Source organism: Chironomus tepperi, unplaced genomic scaffold (assembly GCF_022539635.2).
Source record: "Chironomus tepperi strain 1889 unplaced genomic scaffold, CSIRO-AGI_Ctep_v1 contig_214, whole genome shotgun sequence".
NCBI classification, from domain to species: Eukaryota; Metazoa; Arthropoda; class Insecta; order Diptera; family Chironomidae; genus Chironomus; species Chironomus tepperi.
In genome coordinates, this window is record NW_027226336.1 from 55,498 (window position 1) to 69,522 (window position 14,025).

Below are 14,025 nucleotides of genomic sequence, written 5' to 3' on the forward strand. Positions count from 1 at the left end.
CTATTTTCAGCTACTGTCTTTAAGAAATCTCACTCAGATTATCTCAAAAATTTATTAAATCATCCAAATTTATACTCAAATTCAGAATCCTTCAGTCTTGAACAGTCCGCATATTTTTCTAACATAAGATTTTGTTCAGCTGCTAATTCCTTTTTATAACTACCGACTTTACCTTTCCGTATGAAGCTAAATCCATTACTTTGATCATATTTCTTTCCAAAAAATTCCATATATTTTACAATAGCGTTGTCTTTGTTGACGTTTGGATTATTTCTTATAGAATTGAATGATAAATGGATGCAAAGCTTGTCAATTTCATCTTGTGAATAGTTTTTATTCAAAAATTTCATCGCTTTTTTCACTTCCTGATCTAAATTTCTCTTCATGTCTTCATAATATAGGAATAAAATGTTTGGTGCGTTTCGGATCTTCCAAAAGTCTAGAACGTGATCATTCATAGGCGAATAAAACATTAAATCTTTAACAAATGCTGCAATAAGCTCTTCCTTTGTACCAGTATAGTCATGTAGATGTTTATGATGATAATACCATGATAAAGCAGTATCTTTCGGATTTCGAACTACATAAATAATCTGCAAGAAATGAAATTATTGATTTTCAGCTCATAACTGCTGAAATATTTCCTGAATAGCACAAATCAGTCCCAAGGTCACAAAAAACTGGTTTAAGATCAGCGTGACTTCGACTAAAGAATGGAATCGGCTCAAATATAGCTTTTAGTCTGTGTCACGTCGGTCTGGTGTCAGAATTTGGATCACTCAACTGGCTTGTTTTATTTAGCTTCCTTACTTTTGGTTTAACTGTCCACAATTGATCAGGCAGTAGAAAATACGGCAAATGTGACTTAATATGTCTCGGACGTGTCAAATTCTTGCAAATTTCAACTTTGTCAGTTGGGTAACCTTTAAGAATGCTACTAACTCTGTGAAAATACACAAAAAAAAATTAGGGCTTATCAAAATATCACATAAAGCTCATCATTTACTCTAAAAATGGATATCTCTGTTCCAAGACAATTTTTGAAGCCGTTTCATAATCAAGATTGTTGTTTAGCATCCAAATCATTTCCTGTGTCCATGTTGTACCACATTTTGGATAAGTCACAACCCAAACATCATCTTCGAATATTTCCATATTTTTGATCCTTTCACGGTCTTGATCGACGAATTTCTGAGGCATTATGCAAAACTTGGATGGATCATCCTTTAGTGACATTTTAACTAAATCTTCAATACAAAAAGTTTCAACTTTTTTAAGTATTTCATCATCAGGCTTTTCTATTACTAAAAGATCCATGATATCAAAAGTTATGCTTGTCTCACTGCTGAATCAAAACTGATATCAACGTGAACAAATGCTGAAAGGTGCTTGATGCTAAAGTTTAAAATGAAAATTTATTTAGTGTGCTTTTTGATAATTTTTTTATCAGATTAGGTCAGTGGTGAGTAACCTATGTGCTGTGGAACAATATTGTGTAGTGGAACACTAGAGTGCCGCCAAATTTGTTTGGAAATGTCATGAACTATATGCAGTGTGCTATTTCGGTTGAGAATTACCACCAAGGTGTGACACGAAAAGTACAAGGTTGTCCACCACTAGATTAGGTGGAAGCTAATGTTGTTGATAAGTATGGTTAAGTTGAATGAGTGTGCTTTATCTCTAAGTTCATTAAACTGCTGTGATTTAGAACAGTTGACATGGAGTTGGTCTACAATAAATTGTAAGCTTGGGCATGCTAGCAAGGTTTTGGCGATATACTAGTGCAGTGGTGTGTCTTACTTACTTACTTCGCTGGCTGTACAGATCAACTGTGAACCATGGCCTCTCGCAGATGTCGCCTACAACAGGTTCCGTCGCCGGCTTCCGTCTGCCAATTGCCAACACCAAATGCAATGCTGTCTCTATCGACAGCTTCCTTCCAGGAGTTTTTCGGTCTACCTCGAACTCCCTTACCATCCACAAAGTCTGATTTAAAGACCTTAGTGGAGCTTCTACAGGTCTTCTAATAACATGTCCAGCCCATCGGAGCCTGTTTACTTTGACTTTTTTTTGTAATATCAGCCTATCCATACATCCTCAAATGTACTTCCAGTAGTAAAATGCGTCATCATCTCTTTTTATTGCGATACTCTACTTAATTCCTCTGAAATGTTTACATTTAAAGTGCAAATAATTTTAATTGCTGATAATTTTTATCAAAACTCATTAAATAGTTGTCTTTATTGTTTCTGTTCATTTTGGAGGTAAAGTCAGCATTACATAACAATTTATTTCGTTATCATCACTAAGTGCTACGGATTAAAAATGATACTCAATATCAAACTCAGCCTTCTTGATGTATTTGTCAAGCATTTCAATTGATTCTCGGGTCAGTTCCTGCTTATATCCACCAACCTTTCCTTTTCTTATGAATGTGAACTTTTCTGGATTATATTCCCTGCCTGCAATGCTCATTAAGTGCTTTATGTCATTCTCTTTATTAATCATTTTGTTACTTTTTATTGAATCAAATGATAAATGGCTGCAAAGCTTGTCTATTTCATCTTGTGAATAGTCTTTGTCCAAAAATTTCATCACTTTTCTCACTTCCTGTTTCAAATTTCTTTTCATGTCCTCATAAAATAGGAACAAAATATTTGGTTGACTCCGAATATTCCAAAAGTCAATGACATGATTATTCATCGGAGCATACATCATTACATCATTTACGAAAGTTTTGATGAAATCTCCGATAGTTCCTTGATATCCATTCATGTTGTGATAATGATGGAAATATGATACAGCTGTGTCTTTTGGATTGCGAGCTGTGTAAACTATCTGTGGGAGAAATTTGGAGTAGTTTGAACATAAAATGTTATAAATTATGGAGGGAGGCAATTATAATGGACTTATTAATGGGAAATGTTATTGCTGGGACAGAATCACAAGGAATCCGAATGGGAAACAGCGGTCAGAAACTCTAAAAGCTACTTGGTACAGAATAGTAATATAAGAATGTCAGCTCAACGTGCGGACAGAGAATATGCACAATCTAAATGGCAAAGCCAGCTACATATAGCCTTCGTAAACACTACTAAATTGTTGTAATCTAAGTTCCACATAGGATCATGGTTACAGTAAGCAAGCTAGTAATGAAATTATCCATGCGGGTTTGGAATGAATCAGTTTCAATTGACTACTTTATCTTACCTTCGGTTTAACAGTCCATAGTTGATCAGGTAACAGAAATGCTGGCAAATGAGACTTGATGTAACGTGGTCGAGGCATATTTACACATTCATCAAACATATTCTTCGGATAGCTAGGTACAATACCTTGTAATCTACATAAGTAAATTAGTTTAATTATTTAGAATAGGTCTTGAATTTTCCGAGAGGCACACGGTGTGGAAATGGTTAAAAACTGATGCTAAGCCAACATGATTCTTCCTTGAAACTAGATTCGAGAGAATCCAACCTCAGCCCAGAGTCAAGTCAGCCTGAAACAATATCAACTATGCTCTCCAGAAATCCCGGTTCCTTAAGATGTTCGGGACTCGGGACGGGACCGGAACCAGGACCGGTATCGAGAAAGCACAATTTCAACACAGTATCTTTACTCAACTCACTCTAAAAATGGATATCGATCATCAAGTAGCACTTCCAATGATGTTTTATAATCAAGATTGTGTCCAATCATCCAAACCATCTCTTGTGTCCATGTAGTGCCACATTTCGGATATGTCACAACCCAAACATCATCTTCAAATATTTCCATATTTTTGATTCTTTCCAAGTCTAAATCTACAAAGCTTTGTGGCATGACACAGAATTTTGTTGGATCATTTTTAAGAGATATTTTAACAAAATCTTTATTAAATGGTGTGTCTAGCTTTTTATAGAGCTCGTCATCTGGAACTTCGATGTTGTACATTTTGTGATGACTTTCTGCTCTAAGTAATGACTTTAATATGACTTAGTATTACTAAAAATTTTAAATTTCCGAATGAAACAATTGTCCTGATAAGTTTTATCATTTTTTGATAACATTTATTGTTATTGACTCTATTAGGGGTGGAATGGTTGAGATTGATAACAACATATTTGGCATTAAATATAATCTAGAAGCTGATTCATAAAAAATAGACTCGTGTCGACTTAAGGAGTCATTTTTGAGGAATCGACTCCTTAAAACTGATACTCAATTTCAAACTCAGCCTTCTTAATGTACTCATCCATCATCTCATTTTGTTCTTTTGTTAATTCCTTCTTATATCCACCAACTTTTCCTTTTCTGATGAATGTGTATTTCTCTGGATTGTATTCCCTGCCAGTCATTTCCATTACTTGCTTAATTATTTCCTCCTTATTAATCATTCTGTTGTTTTTGATTGAATCGAATGACAAATGAACACAAAGCTTGTCAATCTCATCCTGAACATAATCTTTCTCCATAAATTTCACGACTTTCTTCACTTCCTGGTCCAAATTTCTCTTCATGTCTTCAAAAAATAGGAACAAAATGTTTGGCTGACTTCGAATATTCCAAAAGTCAATGACGTGCTCATTCATCGGTGAGTATGGAACTAAATCTTTTGCAAATGCTTCAATAAAGTCAGCTTTGGATCCAGTGTATCCATGTAAGTTGGTATGATGATGATACCAGGATATGGCAGTGTCTTTTGGGTTTCGAGCTGTGTAGATGATCTGAATTGAGTAAAATATTGATAATTGAGATATAATTTTGAGGATATTTGCCTTGGATTCAATCCTAGAACAGTATAGACCTGCAAGGGGGTGTTCATGGGAGGCCTATGGCAGGGGTGTAGCCCAACATTAATTTCAAACCTTAAATCTTGTTCTGTTCGTAGTCATATATAATATACTGAACCCAATGACCCTCCCCCACCTCCCTTTTCCCTGGCTACCTCTCTGATTTGAGGATTCATCTCCAAGTTAGCCCTATCAATTCACTTACCTTAGGCTTAACAGTCCACAATTGATCTGGTAATAGAAATATTGGCAAATGTGACTTGATATAACGAGGTCTTGGCTGATTTATGGAAGCTTCAAATGTTTCTGTCGGAAGGTCAGTTACAATCCCACCAAGTCTAAATAATAAAGCAAGGAAGTAATAAAAATTGACTCCAGAATGCAGAAAATTTTCAATATTTACTCTAAAAATGGAAATCGATCATCTAAAGGTATCCTTAATGCTGTCTCGTAATCAAGGTTATGTCCAATCATCCATACCATCTCTTGAGTCCACGTTGTTCCACATTTTGGATAAGTTATGACCCAAATGTCATCCTCATAGACTTCCATATTTTTAATACGCTCCAGGTCTTTGTCCACAAATTTTTTAGGAAGTATGCAAAATTTTGTTGGATTCTCTTTTGATGAAATTTTCACAAAATTCGCCGTTTGATGTGTTTCCATTTTTTGACAGATTTCATCTTCCGGAACTGTGACTTCATACATTTTTTAGTCAATTAATAGAAAAATGCAAGCAAAATAATTGAAATGTTGTTCTGCGCAAAGCTTTAAAATGACTGAAAAATATTGCAAACTACAACAAATATGATTTAAGTGATTGCGTGTGCTGATTGTGAACACGTGACGTGCTGATTATTTTTTTTTTTGTCATTTTTGATAAGCTTTTATTATTATTTACACTTTTGAACAGAGTTGGAAATTTAGATTTAAAGATAAATTGGCAGGACTTGATTGTCGGGATGGATCTAATTAAGTCTCGGGTCCTATAGTCTTACCAAGTCTGATTTTTGACAGAAAATTATGTTGATGTTAGGGATACCTGATCCCTGACCCTCACTAAACTCAAAACTTATACTCAATCTCATATTCAGCCTTCTTAATATACTCATCCAGCATGTCACTCTCTGTAATTGTCAGTTCCTGCTTATATCCACCAATTTTACCTTTTCTAATGAACGAATACTTTTGTGGATTATATTCCTGCCCTGTCATAGCGGATATTTGCTGAATTGTGTCTTCCTTGTTTATCATTTTATTCTTTTGGATGGAATCGAATGACAAATGAACACAAAGCTTGTCTATATCATCTTGTGAATAATTTTTGTCCATAAATTTCATGACTTTTTTCACTTCCTGGGGTAAATTTCTCTTCATGTCCTCAAAAAATAGGAACAAAATGTTTGGTTGGAAGCGAATATTCCAAAAGTCAATGACATGATTATTCATCGGTGAAAATAGAACTAAATCTTTTGAAAATGCTTCAATAAATTCAGCTTTTGTGCCTTTATACATCGCCATGTTACGATAATGATGATACCATGAAACAGCAGCGTCTTTTGGGTTTCGGGTGACGTAAATTATCTAATATTGAGAATCTTAAAATCATGCTGCAATTAAGGAAGTCTGGATTGTCTTACCTTAGGCTTAACAGTCCATAACTGATCAGGCAACAGGAATATTGGCAAATGTGACTTAATGTATCGTGGTCGTGGCTGATTCGTGGCCATACCAAAAGTATCAACAGGAAATTCCTTTGCAATACCACTGCATCTAATCAATGAATTTCAAAATGTACGTCAATGAACTTACTATGACATTCAAACTCTTATCGCACTTACTCCATAAATGGAAATTTATCGTCAAGCGGAATTTTCATTGACGTTTCATAATCAAGGTTGTTTCCAAGCATCCATACCATCTCTTGTGTCCAAGTTGTGCCACATTTTGGGAATGTTATGACCCAAACGTCATCTTCGAATATTTCCATATTTTTGATCTTTTCGAGGTAATTGTCAACAAAATGTTGAGACATGATGCAAAACTTGGATGGATCATCCTTTAATGATATTCTGACATAGTCTGTCATGAATGCAGTTCCAAGCTTTTTGGTTAGGTCGCTATTTAAAACTTCAATGTTGTACATTTTTTGGATTTAAAAAAAAAAAGATTAAGGAACACGAAACAGTCACTTTACTGTATGACTTTAGATTTTAAAATAACTAAGAAAAAATATTGTTTTATTTAACATGAACTGATTATTTTTATCACAATTGATAATTTTTTTCTACTAACACGTGAGTGTCACTTAGCAAATATTTATGGAATTTATCAACAAGCTTTAGAAGTTATGTGTTTATTGGAGTAAGTATTGGAAAGAAAAGGTCAAAAATCGGACGTGAGGCTGGTGCGTGAGTTTGGACTGGAAAAGGATTTAAGGAGGTCTGACTCCAAATGACACACATCATTTATATGCGTTTCATGGCTATTGATAGTTTAACGAGGGAGGATTCGCCAGATCTCCCGCTCAAACTTAGACCTACATTTTATAGTGGAATCCGAACCACTTCTTTGATGATATTACTGCCTGTAGCCTTCAAAGGGAGGCTGTGAGCCGCGTTTCCACTACATATGATTCGAAAAAGGACATGTCAAATGACTCTATGTTGAATTACCTGCTGTAGTTTAAGTACACCAGGCTGTACTTTAAGTACCCCAGGCTGTACTTTAAGTATCCCATTCTGAACTAAAATACGGTGCCAAGCCAGAGTGTCACAGTCATAGATTGGATATTCATAGCTATTTCTATGGATTATGGCTTCCAGATTAGAAATGTAACAAAAAATAGTAAGTTACCGTTCACTTATTACGTTAGATTATTGGGGCAGAGAGGAGGGAGGGGGGTGTCTTGTATTTAATGAAAGCTGAAATTAAATAATGTGAAATGTAGAAGGAAGGAGACTGAACTGAAAATTCGGTTTTTTAAGGAATTGCATACAAATAAATAGTTTCTAAGCTCTAGAGCGATTTATTACTTTAGAATGTTTGACAAGTATGATCTGTATACCTTTACCAATACTAAAACTGATACTCAATTTCAAACTCAGCCTTCTTAATATATTCATCCAAAATATCATTCTCCTCTACCGTCAATTCCTTCTTATATCCACCAACTTTTCCTTTCCTGATGAATGTATAGTTCTGTGGATTGTATTCCCTTCCAGTCGTTTCCATCAAATACTTTATGTCACCTTCTTTGTTAACCATTTTATTATTTTTGATTGAGTCAAACGATAAATGCACACAAAGCTTATCAATTTCGTCTTGTGAGTAATCTTTTTCCATGAATTTCATGACTTTTTTCACTTCTTGACTCAGATTTCGTTTCATGTCTTCAAAAAATAGGAACAAAATATTTTGTTGAAATCGAATGTTCCAAAAGTCAATGACGTGGTTGTTCATTGGAGAAAAGAGGACCAAATCTTTTCCAAATGCTTCAATAAAGTCAGCTTTTGTTCCTTGATATCCATGCAAGTTACGATGATGATGGTACCATGAGACTGCTGTGTCTTTAGGATTTCGAGCGACGTAAACTATCTGCAGGGGATTTTTATGCTGTAATTTTTAATAACATTTTGAAATTTTCTATTTACCTTAGGTTTTACAGTCCATAGTTGATCAGGCAGTAGAAACAATGGTAAATGTGATTTGATGAAACGTGGACGTGGCATATTTTTGGTCTTTTCGAATGTGTCTACTGGAATAAGAGTTGTGAGGCCACCAGCTCTATAGACGTAAATAATTCAAAATTTAGGAATGTAAATTCAAATTTTTATCGTTTTTCGAGTGGCAGAGCTCGAATTCGACTCTCATTTTGTATGGATTTCAGTCGACTTGAGCTTTGTCGAGTAGCATAAGTCAGCAGGATCCAGCTTCTAGGGCAATATAGAGCACTCTACCCCAGTAATACTTTAATTTTATTTAAATCTTGAGTTTCTTTACTTTGAGTTTCAGGATGATGGCATGGTGCTCTAGAATGTCCTTGAAACCAGTTCTTGGCCGGCGTGACTCTGACATGCTACCGGGATTAAACAGTCTGGTAGAAAGTCAGAGATATATGGCCTGGGACCGGATTTCGGATCAACCAACCGACTTGTGCTATTTAAGTCAACTTAACTTACTCAACAAATGGAAACCTTTCATCAAGTTGCACTTCCAATGATGTTTTGTAATCCAAATTATGTCCAATCATCCAAGTCATCTCCTGAGTCCATGTTGTGCCACATTTTGGAAATGTTACAACCCAAATGTCATCCTCAAAGATTTCCATATTCTTAATTCTTTCAAGATAATTATCAGCAAAATGTTGAGGCATGATGCAAAATTTAGTTGGATCCTCTTTTGATGAAATTTTTACAAAGTTGTGCATCAGCGGTGTCTCAATTTTTTTGAGAATTTCATCATCTGGAATTTCGATGTTGTACATTTTTTGAGGATTTTTCTTCTGTTGTCGGTTCTGCTGTAAGTTTAATAATGACTGAATAAAAATAAATTCAATATAAATAATAAAGTTTTGGAAATAATTTATCAAGTTTTTGATAATTCTTATCGTATTTGATAATTTTTATTAAGCTATTCCTTTTTGGTTGTGTTGGATGCCTTAAAATTTTCAAAATTTATACTCAAATTCAGCCTTTTCCAATCCCGAACAATTTACATACTCATCAAGCATCTCATTCTCTTCAGCTGACAATTCCTTCTTATATCCACCAACTTGACCTTTTCTGACGAAACTGAACTCTTTTGATGCTGGATCTCTTCCTGATGCTTCCATTAATTTCTGTATTTCAACTTCTTTGTTGACCATTTTGTTGTCTTTGATTGACTCAAATGATAAATGCTTGCAAAGCTTGTCAATTTCATCTTGTGAGTAATCTTTGTCCAAAAATTTCATCGTCTTTTTGACTTCCTGATCCAAATTTCTCTTCATGTCCTCAAAAAATAGGAATAAAATGTTTGGTTCATTTCGGATCTTCCAAAATTCCGTGATGTGTTCATTCATTGGTGAGTACATCATTAAATCTTTGACAAATGCTTGAATGTAGTCTTCCTTTGATCCTTGATATCCATGCATGTGCTTGTGATGATGGTACCACGATACTGCTGTGTCTTTCGGGTTTCTGGTTACGTAAATTATCTGTAATTATTTTAATAAATGTTCAGAACAGACCAAGACTGAACAGATTGAGCGTTGCCATGAGTATTCTCAATAAAAATGATCGGATCTCAATTGCAAAACAGGCACAAATTCTTTCTCACAAAACCATTCAAATTAACCAGAATTTGTATTGTTTTCGCCTGTCACCTCTGGTTCCTCTGGTTCGGAATACTTATTCAATTTTGTAGAATTATGCTTAATCAAGTGTTTATGCATTTTTGACTGAAACATGCTCTAAGCAGCTAATATAGACTTTTTGGAGCAACACAAATGCAGAAGGCACCGTCAAGGACCAATTAAGGCTCAGCTAAATCTCTTATTAACACCAAATGGAAGCTGCCTATTTTTGGCAGATTTATGGACGCCAAACGGAGTCAGCATCCATTTATTGTTAATAAAAGAGCTTTAGCAGAGCCTAAAAAGCTCTGTAGAGGAGTCAATTGTGTTACTCGGGGTTTAATCCCCAGTGGACCAAAATACGTTTGAACTAGTCATCAACTGGACATTGATCAGCCATCAACTAGTTATAACGTATTTTTGTCCACTCAGGAATGATCTCACCTTTGGTTTAACAGTCCATAGTTGATCAGGTAAAAGAAATACTGGAAGATGAGATTTAATATAACGTGGTCTAGGTTTATTCTTGCAGTACTCAAAAGTATCCGTCGGAAATCCAGTAGCAATTCCACTCAATCTTTAATAAAACAAGCAAAATCATGCAATTATTAGTCATAAGTATGACTACACGCCTTTCCCTTAAAAAAGTACATACTCCATAAAAGGAAATCTATCTTCAAGATTAACAGTCATTGACGTTTCGTAATCAAGATTGTTATTAATCATCCAAATCATTTCCATAGCCCATGTTGTGCCACATTTTGGATACGTTACTACCCAAATGTCATCTTCATAAATTTCCATGTTTTTGACTCTTTCGAGATCTTGATCGACAAATTTTCGAGGCATAATACAGAACTGAGATGGATCATCTTCTGCTGATATTTTGACAAAATCAGTCATAAGATTTGTTTCGATTCTTTTGACAATTTCTTCTTTTGGAACTTCTATTTTATACATTTTTGGTGGGAAATTTCGAAATTGGCAACAAAAAAATATTTCACTTAGCACTAATCACGCTGTATATAAGCACTAAAGTATTGTTTTGAATTTAAGCAATCAGTCGTGAAATTATCAGGTACTGATAATACTTTTTATTGCCGAAAAAGAGCGTAAAGAAGAAAATTGAGAGAGAAGAGTGAGTGGACTGTTTTTGTTAAAGCCTGTAATCCATTTACGATGATGTTGTTGATGATGATTGTGTCCATTACGCCACTATGAAGTATAGTTTGCTAGGGGAAATTGAGCGTTGCTGAGCCGTTTCTTTACGAAAAGGCGGTTGCCAAATAGAACAAGGTTGAACAGTAAGGCTTCTCGAGATCGAAATTAAGACTTCCTAGTCTCGGTCTCGACGAATCTTGAGATTTTGGTCCACCAAGAACTCACTTGCAATTTTAGTTTCGGTCTCCAAAACTTGTGAAAACCAAGACTGTACCAATGAGAATTTCATCTATTCGACGTATTTCAGAAAACAGCTCGAGAGGAACAAGCTGCGATTAGTCTAGTCGATTAGTCCCTGTCTCTAATAATGACCTTGACATTTCGTGAAAAATTCTACAAATAGTAAGGTAGAGTAAATAAGATCCACTAATCGCAGCCTATTCCACTAAAGCAGCTTGTAAGGCTATATCTGCAAGATCTTTTTGAGTGTGTGACCAATCCAGTCTCATTTACTATTCCCGGATTCTGTTTTGTTAAAGTTTAAAGTCTCAGATGCGATATGAACTCTAAGTAATTTTTTGAGCAACAATTATGTCTGAAAATCAAATTTTTGATGAACTTAGACTTAAAAACCAAATTTTAACAGAAATTTCAATCTTTATTGAATTCAAAATCTATACTCAAATCCAAATTCTTCAAAAGTTGGCCATTTTGAGTACTCATCAAGCATTTCATTCTCTTTCGCTGTCAATTCCTTCTTGTATCCACCAACTTGTCCTTTTCTGACGAAACTGAATGCATTTGGATCGAATTTTACCCCAATTGACTCCTTTATCATCCTGATTTCTTCATTCTTATTTATCATCTTGTTGTCTTTGACAGACTCGAATGACAAATGCTTGCAAAGTTTGTCAATCTCTTCTTGAGAAAAGTTTTTGTCTAGAAATTTGACAGCTCTTTTGACTTCTTGGTCCAAATTTCTCTTCATGTCCTCAAAAAATAGGAACAAAATGTTTGGCTGATCACGAATCTTCCAGAAATCAAGTACATGATCATTCATGGGTGAGTATAACATTAGGTCTGTTAAGAATGCTTCAATAAGGTCTTCTTTTGTGCCATTGTAGCAATGTAGATGAGTATGGTGATGGAACCATGACACTACAGTGTCTTTTGGGTTTCTAGCTACGTAGATGATCTGGATATTGTGAATAAATTAAGTTTTAATCAATAACTGGATGCCAAGCTTTCGACAATCCCTTATAGTTAGGGTGGCCAGAGAATTTTCGCAAAATATCGGGACACTTTTTAAAAAAAATCGGGACATTTCGAAGTTTGGCGCCATCTTTGACTTTTTTGAGTCTTAATATAAGCAGCAAGACTGAAAAGTACAGCAGTGTCCCGGCAAAAATACAGCAGATGGCCGTCCTACTTATAGTTCGTCCATGGATGCCGACCTGCGTTTATTGTTAGCAGGCTTGCAAATTTGGATGAAATTAGACAATAAATAGTAAATCAATCCTTACCTTTGGCTTAACAGTCCACAGTTGATCCGGCAAGAGAAACAGAGGAAGATGTGACTTGATGTAGCGTGGTCGAGGTCGAGTTTTGCAGTCTTCAAAAGTATCAATTGTGAAATTCTTAATAATTCCGCTCCACCTGAATTAAAAAGATTTTAAATGAATAAATTCGCAATTTTTTTCAAATTAATCAAATCATTTTTACTCCAAAAACGGAAATCTATCAGCAAGCTGCACTTTAGATGATGTTTCATAGTCTAGATTATTATGTATCATCCAAATCATTTCTTGCGTCCAAGTTGTGCCACATTTTGGATAAGTTACAATCCAAATGTCATCCTCAAATATTTCCATGTTCTTAATTCTTTCTAAATCTTGATCGACGAACTTTTGAGGCATGATGCAGTACTTTGATGGATCAGATTTCAGAGATATTTTCACCATATCAGCAGTCACCTCCGTTGAAATATTTTTAGCTGGTCCATCGTCTAATTTTTCAAAGTTGAACATTTTTATGGCTGAATATTTCGCGTCTGTTCTCTTTAAAAATTAAAGCACAACTGATAAGAACTGATAAAGACGCCTTAAATACTTATAAAAGAAATTATGTCATTTAATATTTTTGTAAACAGAATGCACGCGATGGTATAATATTAGTAATTTTTTTATTAGTCGTTGTAGATGCCGACTGCACAGATATAGTCAAGTGACAACGGTTTTTTTACAAACTTTGTGATAAGGCCAGCAACAGAGTCAGATGGAAGTCCTTTTGTAGAAACCTAGGCTCCACATCGGAGCATGGTTCCAGTAAGTAAGTAAGTAACGGTTTTGGAAGATACTTACTTCTTACTTCCTTGGCGAAGGCGCACGGGGGCCCATTGCCTCATTTAGAATTCGTCGAAAGCTGGATCTGTCTTTAGATAACTTCTGCCAGTTTCTAATTCCCAGTACTTTTGCATCGTTGCTCAAACAGCAATCCTATGAGCTTTTTGGTCTACCTCAGGAAGATACACGACTTAGAAATGGATAAAAATTTAACAACATGCTGGCTCTGAGTTGAGGATTGAATCTGGTTCCAGATTCTTCCCTCATTCGAGTCCAGATTGGGGATTCTATGAATATCCTCAGATCAGATTCATGCAAGTTGAAAGTCAGATTTTTCGAAACAAGGACTTTGGGAGTCCAAAAAGCCAACCCTGTTTTATTATAGATAAAATACTAAAATACAGTATAAATAAGA

At 35.1% G+C, this 14,025-nt stretch overlaps 7 protein-coding genes across 7 annotated transcripts; all 7 read right to left on the reverse strand.

Moving 5' to 3' along the window:
• Positions 1–59: 59 nt before the first annotated feature.
• Positions 60–1,317, reverse strand: LOC139090110 (sulfotransferase 1 family member D1-like). The gene is made up of 3 exons (XM_070639807.1): positions 1,007–1,317; positions 811–943; positions 60–593 (listed from the first exon to the last, which is right to left on the reverse strand). The coding sequence occupies exons 1-3, from the start codon at positions 1,315–1,317 to the stop codon at positions 60–62; spliced, it is 978 nt and encodes a 325-aa protein (XP_070495908.1).
• An 890-nt stretch (positions 1,318–2,207) lies between these two features.
• LOC139090104 (luciferin sulfotransferase-like) lies at positions 2,208–3,947 on the reverse strand. The gene is made up of 3 exons (XM_070639799.1): positions 3,629–3,947; positions 3,211–3,343; positions 2,208–2,838 (listed from the first exon to the last, which is right to left on the reverse strand). Exons 1-3 carry the CDS (start codon positions 3,931–3,933, stop codon positions 2,320–2,322), a joined length of 957 nt encoding a protein of 318 aa, XP_070495900.1. The 5' UTR covers positions 3,934–3,947; the 3' UTR covers positions 2,208–2,319.
• Positions 3,948–4,015: 68 nt separating this feature from the next.
• LOC139090105 (sulfotransferase 1B1-like) lies at positions 4,016–5,535 on the reverse strand. Its single transcript, XM_070639800.1, has 3 exons — positions 5,176–5,535; positions 4,978–5,110; positions 4,016–4,706 (listed from the first exon to the last, which is right to left on the reverse strand). The coding sequence occupies exons 1-3, from the start codon at positions 5,478–5,480 to the stop codon at positions 4,188–4,190; spliced, it is 957 nt and encodes a 318-aa protein (XP_070495901.1). The 5' UTR covers positions 5,481–5,535; the 3' UTR covers positions 4,016–4,187.
• A 136-nt stretch (positions 5,536–5,671) lies between these two features.
• Positions 5,672–6,956, reverse strand: LOC139090098 (sulfotransferase 1C2-like). Its single transcript, XM_070639790.1, has 3 exons — positions 6,614–6,956; positions 6,413–6,545; positions 5,672–6,356 (listed from the first exon to the last, which is right to left on the reverse strand). Exons 1-3 carry the CDS (start codon positions 6,916–6,918, stop codon positions 5,838–5,840), a joined length of 957 nt encoding a protein of 318 aa, XP_070495891.1. The 5' UTR covers positions 6,919–6,956; the 3' UTR covers positions 5,672–5,837.
• Positions 6,957–7,846: 890 nt separating this feature from the next.
• Positions 7,847–9,369, reverse strand: LOC139090103 (sulfotransferase 1B1-like). The gene is made up of 3 exons (XM_070639798.1): positions 8,954–9,369; positions 8,426–8,558; positions 7,847–8,369 (listed from the first exon to the last, which is right to left on the reverse strand). Exons 1-3 carry the CDS (start codon positions 9,256–9,258, stop codon positions 7,851–7,853), a joined length of 957 nt encoding a protein of 318 aa, XP_070495899.1. The 5' UTR covers positions 9,259–9,369; the 3' UTR covers positions 7,847–7,850.
• LOC139090102 (sulfotransferase 1B1-like) lies at positions 9,356–11,127 on the reverse strand. The gene is made up of 3 exons (XM_070639796.1): positions 10,763–11,127; positions 10,552–10,684; positions 9,356–9,969 (listed from the first exon to the last, which is right to left on the reverse strand). Exons 1-3 carry the CDS (start codon positions 11,065–11,067, stop codon positions 9,442–9,444), a joined length of 966 nt encoding a protein of 321 aa, XP_070495897.1. The 5' UTR covers positions 11,068–11,127; the 3' UTR covers positions 9,356–9,441.
• Positions 11,128–11,905: 778 nt separating this feature from the next.
• Positions 11,906–13,348, reverse strand: LOC139090101 (sulfotransferase 1C2-like). The gene is made up of 3 exons (XM_070639795.1): positions 12,991–13,348; positions 12,792–12,924; positions 11,906–12,463 (listed from the first exon to the last, which is right to left on the reverse strand). Exons 1-3 carry the CDS (start codon positions 13,293–13,295, stop codon positions 11,936–11,938), a joined length of 966 nt encoding a protein of 321 aa, XP_070495896.1. The 5' UTR covers positions 13,296–13,348; the 3' UTR covers positions 11,906–11,935.
• Between the last annotated feature and the right edge of the window lie 677 nt (positions 13,349–14,025).

Bases quoted from the DNA above. Each gene is read 5' to 3' on its own strand.
- LOC139090110 (XM_070639807.1), bottom strand. From the start codon at position 1,317: ATGGATCTTTTAGTAATAGAAAAGCCTGATGATGAAATACTTAAAAAA. The intron at 944-1,006 runs GTAAATGATGAG...GTATTTTCACAG, and splicing joins CAGAGATATCCATTTTTAGA to AGTTAGTAGCATTCTTAAAG. The intron at 594-810 runs GTAAGGAAGCTA...CATTTCTTGCAG, and splicing joins TGTGGACAGTTAAACCAAAA to ATTATTTATGTAGTTCGAAA.
- LOC139090104 (XM_070639799.1), bottom strand. From the start codon at position 3,933: ATGTACAACATCGAAGTTCCAGATGACGAGCTCTATAAAAAGCTAGAC. The intron at 3,344-3,628 runs GTGAGTTGAGTA...TTACTTATGTAG, and splicing joins GATCGATATCCATTTTTAGA to ATTACAAGGTATTGTACCTA. The intron at 2,839-3,210 runs GTAAGATAAAGT...TTTCTCCCACAG, and splicing joins TATGGACTGTTAAACCGAAG to ATAGTTTACACAGCTCGCAA.
- LOC139090105 (XM_070639800.1), bottom strand. From the start codon at position 5,480: ATGTATGAAGTCACAGTTCCGGAAGATGAAATCTGTCAAAAAATGGAA. The intron at 5,111-5,175 runs GTAAATATTGAA...TTTATTATTTAG, and splicing joins GATCGATTTCCATTTTTAGA to ACTTGGTGGGATTGTAACTG. The intron at 4,707-4,977 runs GTAAGTGAATTG...TACTCAATTCAG, and splicing joins TGTGGACTGTTAAGCCTAAG to ATCATCTACACAGCTCGAAA.
- LOC139090098 (XM_070639790.1), bottom strand. From the start codon at position 6,918: ATGTACAACATTGAAGTTTTAAATAGCGACCTAACCAAAAAGCTTGGA. The intron at 6,546-6,613 runs GTAAGTGCGATA...TTCATTGATTAG, and splicing joins GATAAATTTCCATTTATGGA to ATGCAGTGGTATTGCAAAGG. The intron at 6,357-6,412 runs GTAAGACAATCC...TCTCAATATTAG, and splicing joins TATGGACTGTTAAGCCTAAG to ATAATTTACGTCACCCGAAA.
- LOC139090103 (XM_070639798.1), bottom strand. From the start codon at position 9,258: ATGTACAACATCGAAATTCCAGATGATGAAATTCTCAAAAAAATTGAG. The intron at 8,559-8,953 runs GTAAGTTAAGTT...TTACGTCTATAG, and splicing joins GAAAGGTTTCCATTTGTTGA to AGCTGGTGGCCTCACAACTC. The intron at 8,370-8,425 runs GTAAATAGAAAA...AATCCCCTGCAG, and splicing joins TATGGACTGTAAAACCTAAG to ATAGTTTACGTCGCTCGAAA.
- LOC139090102 (XM_070639796.1), bottom strand. From the start codon at position 11,067: ATGTATAAAATAGAAGTTCCAAAAGAAGAAATTGTCAAAAGAATCGAA. The intron at 10,685-10,762 runs GTATGTACTTTT...GTTTTATTAAAG, and splicing joins GATAGATTTCCTTTTATGGA to ATTGAGTGGAATTGCTACTG. The intron at 9,970-10,551 runs GTGAGATCATTC...AAATAATTACAG, and splicing joins TATGGACTGTTAAACCAAAG to ATAATTTACGTAACCAGAAA.
- LOC139090101 (XM_070639795.1), bottom strand. From the start codon at position 13,295: ATGTTCAACTTTGAAAAATTAGACGATGGACCAGCTAAAAATATTTCA. The intron at 12,925-12,990 runs GTAAAAATGATT...TTTTTAATTCAG, and splicing joins GATAGATTTCCGTTTTTGGA to GTGGAGCGGAATTATTAAGA. The intron at 12,464-12,791 runs GTAAGGATTGAT...CACAATATCCAG, and splicing joins TGTGGACTGTTAAGCCAAAG to ATCATCTACGTAGCTAGAAA.